Source organism: Dipteris shenzhenensis, chromosome 30 (genome assembly GCF_047967505.1).
Source record: "Dipteris shenzhenensis isolate YYH24624 ecotype China chromosome 30, Dip_SZ_1.0, whole genome shotgun sequence".
Taxonomy (NCBI): domain Eukaryota; kingdom Viridiplantae; phylum Streptophyta; class Polypodiopsida; order Gleicheniales; family Dipteridaceae; genus Dipteris; species Dipteris shenzhenensis.
The window spans coordinates 43,044,221-43,050,734 of record NC_141625.1 but is presented as its reverse complement, the minus strand read 5'-3'; the positions used below and the strand labels follow the sequence as shown (position 1 = coordinate 43,050,734).

Here is a 6,514-nt window from a genome sequence, read left to right as displayed (position 1 = left end):
AATAATAAGTAACCGGCGGAAGGAGGAGGAAGACCGGCTGAAGGGAAACGAAACGAAGGAGTCAGCCGGAGGGAGGGGTAAAAGAAAATGTTATTTGGGGAATAAAAAAGGGGGTAGGGGGGGGCAGGCGCGCGGCCCTTTCTTCTCATCTCTTCTTCTGCTCATCTTCTTCTTCTTCTTCTTCTCACCCTCTCTTCTCCCACTCTCTATCCCTCGCAGCTCCCTCCTTCCCCCTCCTCCCCCTCCCCCATTCCTCCTCTCTCTCCTCCCCCTCACCCCATTCCTCTTCTCTCCTCTCCCGAGCCCTTCCTCCATACTTCTCCTCCTCAGCTGCAGTTTCCCCTCAGAACGCTTGATCTTTCCCTCTCAAGCTCGCAGCTCTCTGCATTTCCCCGGCCGAATCGCAGCTCCCTCCAGCTTCCTCTCTCCTCCGACTAGCGATATTTTAGGATCCGTTTGCAGCTTTTGCAATTGTTGCCGAAGGAGCTATCCCTTGATTGTTTCGATGAGGGTTGACCGGCGCTCGCTCTCGCCTGTCTCCCACGCAGCAGCTATACCTTTCTCAAATTGCCAGAATTCGGTTCCCCTGGCCGGCATTGGCGTTCGGGCAATACCGGCACGGGCGAGCATTATCTTCTATGGAGGAGTCGCGCAGGCTCTCCGATCTTCATGCTGCAAACAGTTACAAAGATTGCATATGGCATCGGAGGGGACCGGAGCAGGTAATTCACAGGACTACGGGCGTCTTAGGCGTGAATTTGGGCTGTTCTCTGCCCCGTCTTGCTGAGTAACCGCTCCTGCACTGGTTCTTTCCAACGATAGTGGGAGTTTTTCGACGGATAAAATGGCGCCTGCCGCACATCGCAGCACGCTGGAAGAGATGCTTGAATCTATCAAACACAGAGAGGAGAAGCCACCGGACATGCCTCCTGCCCTTCCCCAGAGGCCAACATCCAAAGCTCGATTGCCATCTGCGGCTCGAATAAGAAAGGCAGTGGCCGTGGCCGTGGTTGTGGGTGCTTCTGCCGTCCCTGGGCTCGATCCCCTGGAAGTACGAATTGGGAACCAGGACGTGAACTCATGCAATCCGAGCGACGTGCTTCATTCCAATCCGAGCGACGCCTCTGTGCAATCGACGGATGAAAATGGAACGGGCAACGTTGTAGAGAATTCCGGAGCGGCTTTTCCTGAGCACGCTCAACCCAATCTGAGCTTTAAGTCAATGCTAGGATCATTTAGCACTAGTCAATTTGCCCACGCTGCAAGCTCCGAGCCTAGTTTCTCCTCGTTTTCGTTCCGCACCATGCAGCCAATCGACGACAAAATTGCTGTTCCACAGTCCCTGGCAACTTACCATTGTAATCCCGTAACTGTAGATATGGTTGTCGAAGCCAAGGAGGTGAAGACTCCAGATACTGATGTAAGGTCGGACAAAAATGATCCATTGGAAATCCGACCTCTCGGGCACTTGAATGGAACGGTTGACGAAACTGGCGAGGTATTGCGGGACTCCGAACCTGTAACGAGTGTGGGACACGGTTTGATCAAGTCTCGCCAAGGGTCGGTTGAATTGGATGGGGTTGACCATGTCGATGTCAGTGCGGGAAGGTCAGATAACCTGCACCCTGATTCTTTGGAATCCATTCCATTGGATTCAGACGAAGCGAGGACAAGCTCTGTGCTTGATGCAGCAGCAAAGCACATTACTGCTGAGGGCATTAACGTCGGGGTGGATACAGACAGCCCGGACACCCCAAGCCTTATTGAAGAACAAGAGAATGAGAACTTGAGAGATTTCAACAGGGGCAGAGTGGATGAAGAAGTTGCAGAATCTCAATATGCAAGTTCAGCTAGCGAGGACGAGCATGGCGAACATGCACTGAATGAAAGTTTATTGGAGAACGGTAACGCTCAAGGCAGTCTCCCAACACCGGCAAAACCCGATGATATTCGTCTCGATCGGACAAGCTCAAAAAAGTGGAGAGAGGATTCCTCATCGGGCTTGAAAAAGGTGCTTTTTTCTTTTTACATATCCACAGTCGAGTAATAGATCAAATCGATTGCAATGACATCTCACGAGGAAGTGCAAATAGCCCAGTTGTGCTGTCAGTTGTATGGGCAGTGCACGTGTTTGCAATATGGATGAAAATGCATTCTTCAAAGAGCGGATTTCAACTAGTCTTGAGAATTGTGATCCTTTCTTGCTAATTACGTTGAGTATATTGGCTTCACGCAGACACAACAAGCTGGCTTAGTCAGCTCGCCATTTTAATTCTTATGCGTGAGAGTTGCTCCGCTTTCTTGTCCCTCCCCCCCCCTACAAGAGAGTATGTTGTTTGTTGTGTTTAGCCGTGACATTTGTAGGCGTGAGCCCCCATATGAGGAGGACAAAGGGGCTTGACCTAAGAAGGGGGGGATAGGACAGATTAGGAGAAGGGGGTACATTCAGCTGAAGGCACTGAGGAAAAAGACAAATAATAGCGGGGGGGGGAAGAGAGAGAGAGAGAGCAAAGCCGTGAAGGTGTTCAATGTGTGCTTTTGCTGTAAATGAGGCTGCCATCATAAAAACCAGCATGTAACGGAAGAGAAGTGGTTGCAATATCTTGTTTATCATTTATCAGTGCCTAAAAAGGTGGCCAGTGCATTTGTCAAATCGGACTGTGAACGCATACAAGCCTCTTACTGTGCGGAAGGCTGTCTTTTGCTCAATTACTCTCTTTTACCCTGATCTGGTGGTATCCTGATCTCAAATCTATTTTAGTGAAGAACTGAGCACCCTTGAGTTCATCCAACAAGTCATCAATCCTGGGCTGAAATCTTTTGCATTTTTGGGATTGTCAAATCCTACAAAACCACTGTTTTGCCTTTGTGCACGAAACATAGAGTTATGGCATCTGGATCAACACTAAACTCCCCAAGAGTTTTCATCCAATCATATCCCAAAACAATGTCAAGGACCCAAGTCCAAAGCAAAGAGTTGTCCAGCAAAAGCATAGAGTCAGATTTGTGCGAAGGATAAAAGCATAGAGTCGGATTTGCGCATCTTGGCCACATAGACTGCTAATCATGTGCTGTCCATTGGCAACCTCAACGCTCATCCCATGCTCAATCTCTGCGGTACTTTCTGTAAGGTCTTAATGTTGATGTAATTGTGGGTGCTCCTGGCTAACACGTGAACAGTCCGCTGTATGTCACCTCTAACTTGAGTGTCTGGGCACTTTTAGCACCCATCAATGTGTTGAAATATGTTCACCTCCCCTCTTGTGAGCCCCATATGAGGAGGGCATGGGGGAGGATGACTTACATTATAGGATGGGATCATGAGGATAGAACTAGGGCTGTCATGTGGGCAGCAGATAATCGGCTACCACATGGGCAGCATAAGGACTTCCTATTTAGGGCAGTCTCAAGGGCCAGTTGTCAGAAAAACAAGTTATGAATCATCAAACCTCATGCAGCGGAATAGTCCTAGAAACCCTTTCTAATCACTCTAGACACTCACACAAAGATAGAGCAAATAGAAGAGAAGAAGAGAGAGACAACTAAGACTTTATTAAATAGCTCTCAACAGAGCACAAAACTTCCAGCCACTTGGTTATTTCTTTGCCCCCGGTGACTCTGGCTCCGACTTTGACTCCTCGGACTCTTCATCCTTCTCCTTGATTGCAAACCTGGGTACCGTTGGCAGTTCTTTTGGAGCTTCTTGCGCCACCTCCTTTGGCTGGAACGCTGCCTCCTCGAAGACAAACATCTGTGCTGATGAGGATCTGTTTCTTGTGTGGTCAAAGAGACGCTATGCTTTCTACTCCTCACTGTACCTGACAAATATACACTTCAGCTCTTGGAATCCAGCTTCGTCCGTTCATCCTTATGCACATGTATATAGGCGTGAGAACCAAAAGCCTTTAAATGTGAAATAATAGGTTTCTTACCATAATAGACTTCATAAGGTTTTTTGTCTTCAAGTGCCTCCGTTGTCAACGGGTTCAAGATGTGCACGGCTGTATTAAGCACTTCACCCCAATAGGCATTGGGGAGTTTATTCCCCCTCATCATGGTCAACCCAACCCCATTCCCACTATCACACGGTCCTTCCTCTCTGCAAACCCATTCTGCTGAGAAGTGCGGGCTGTAGTTAGCTGTCTTTTGCTTTCGTGCTTCTTACAGAAAGTGTGAGATGTTTACCCCCGCGGTCAGTGCATAACATCTTTAAAAGCTTCCTTGACTCCTTTTCTACCTTGGGAAGGATGACTCCGCGAGAATTCGCTTGGAAAGCGGGTTGATTATCTGGGTCGTTTCGTTACTTCCCCCTCCTTGATTTTTATCAAATGCTTGAGATGTCTTAGCTAAGTAGTACACCCAAATCATGTGGCTACAATCATCAATAAAAGTCAGAAAGTAGCGAGAACGTGCAAATGAGTTTGTTGATTGGGCCTGCATAAATAAGAGTGCTCCAACTGCAGCCTCCTTGGGAATGAATCTTGGTGTTGCTAGCCCTCCAAGCAAGCCCTGCTGCAGACCTCATCTATGCCTGTAATTGTTGGAAGTTTATCCATCATCTTTGACTTTTGCATCTTTGACAATGTCCTGTAGTTGATGTGACTGAATCTCTCATGCCATAGCTTGGAGCCTCCTTTTTTACCATGGACCAAAAGTGCGTTGATCCGGTACAGTCCAGTCTCTTCGACTCCTTGAGCCACGACCTCTCCAGTTGCCTTGGATCGTACCATGACCTCTTGTCATCGAACTCTACCTTCATCTTGTTCTTGGGCATCTGACTCACAAATAGCAAGTTCTTACAGAGAGTAGGCACATAAAGAACACCAGAGTTTACCTCTTTGTCTCTTGAGGTTGTTATGCATGGAATTGTCGAGTTTGTGTGTGCATGCTCCATGGCTTTGAACCATGATTTCTTGTTGGCAATGTGTCGTGAAGCTCAACCGCCCACATACCAGCCTTGCTTGCCTTCACTCACCGCAAAAGCCGAGCAATGCTCAATGACCTCAAAAGCTCTCCTGTAGTCACATTGGCTGATTCAGATTTGGCCGCCTCCTTGGACTTACACTCCTTGTTCTTCCTTTGATCTGCCTTCTTCTTCCGGCAGTCCTTTGCAAAGTGGCCAAGTTTCTCGCAGTAGAAATACTTCTTGTCCCAGGCCCTTTTCTTCTTTTCTGCATCCCTAGACTTGTCACCCTTGGAGTCTTCTTTAGCTTGTCCTTAGCTGGGATTGATTTTTTCCTCGTTGTTGTTTCATAGAGCCTCTATCTAGCCGCCTCCTGCGCAACTCCTCAAATGTCAGAGGCCTTGTCCTCTGTCTTATCAAATCAATCATGAAGCTTTGGAACATAGTGTCCAGAAACGGCGTTTCTAGGTACCCAAAACGGTTCGCCATTTTTGAAACCAGAAACGACGTTTCGGACAGGTCAGTTTTGTGTGTGTGTGTGTGTTGCATTGCTGTGCCTCTGGAGCCTAGCCAGGGAAACGTATATATAGAGCAGCAATGTAAGAGCTTGTAGACACCGATGCTCAGCTATAGAAGCAAAAGTACCAGCACACACACCACACGCACACCCGCCTCAACCACTGAGTAAGAACACCATTGGCGGGTAGGGCAGTTTTTGCTCTCCCTCTCCAACCTCTCGTCTTGATCTCCTCTCATCCTACAACCCCCCTCTCGCTGGCCCTCCTCCTTGCTCTCCTCTCGAGCATGTCCTCGTTGCTCTCCTCAGCCCTTGCCCTCTTCTCCTTGCTCTCCTCAGCCCTTGTCCTCTGCTCTCCTCCTTGTTGTCCTCTCAGGCCTTGTTGTATGACATATGTATTAAAATATTATATATATATATAAATAATGTTTTATTAACCTTAAAAACCGAAACTCCGTTTCCATCGTTTCTTCTGGTGACCGAAACTCTGAAAACACAGTTTCTCGCCCGTTTTCGTTTCCCCGTTTGTGAAACTTGTGGGAACGATGCTTTTGAAGCATCCCAAGTACCAGCAATGCAACCTGGCTTGAGTCCACTTTCTGAACAACTGAAGCGAGTTGATCTCTTGCAGGCTTCTACAAGTTTCCAATACCACTTGGGCAGCTCAAACAAGCATCCACAAGCTTGCTCTGTCCAAGTCAAAGAACCACCTCCTCGAAAATAGTAATCGAAGGAATGGGGTCAGCACCCCCTCGAAAAGTCAAAGAACCACCTCCAGAAGTCTTCGAACCCTTTGTCATCATAGCTTCTGAGAATCACATACTAATGAACAACAAACTTGCAGCACACACCTTTCGTTTGAATCGGGGTCATCTTTGAACGTGGAGGGACTCCTTCCTTAAGAGTGAGAACAACGGATCAGATGTGGGCTTTGATACCATGTCAGAGAAACAAGTATGAATCACTCAAACCTCAGGCAGCAGAATAGTCCTAGAAACCCTTTCTAATCACTCTAGATACACTCGCATAGAGATAGAACAGATAGAAGAGAAGAAGAGAGAGATAACTTAGACCTCATTCAGCCACAAAAGTGG

General features: G+C 47.8%; 1 protein-coding gene across 1 annotated transcript in view; it reads left to right on the top strand.

Annotated features, from left to right (window-relative positions):
• Positions 1-218: 218 nt before the first annotated feature.
• The window catches only part of LOC147882166 (myosin-1-like), a 61,689-nt gene continuing 55,393 nt past the window's right edge, over positions 219-6,514 (top strand). The window contains exon 1 of the mRNA XM_087401735.1: positions 219-2,011. Within this exon, the coding sequence (XP_087257861.1) occupies positions 845-2,011 (1,167 nt within the window). The 5' untranslated portion in view covers positions 219-844. The remainder of the gene's footprint in view (positions 2,012-6,514) is intronic.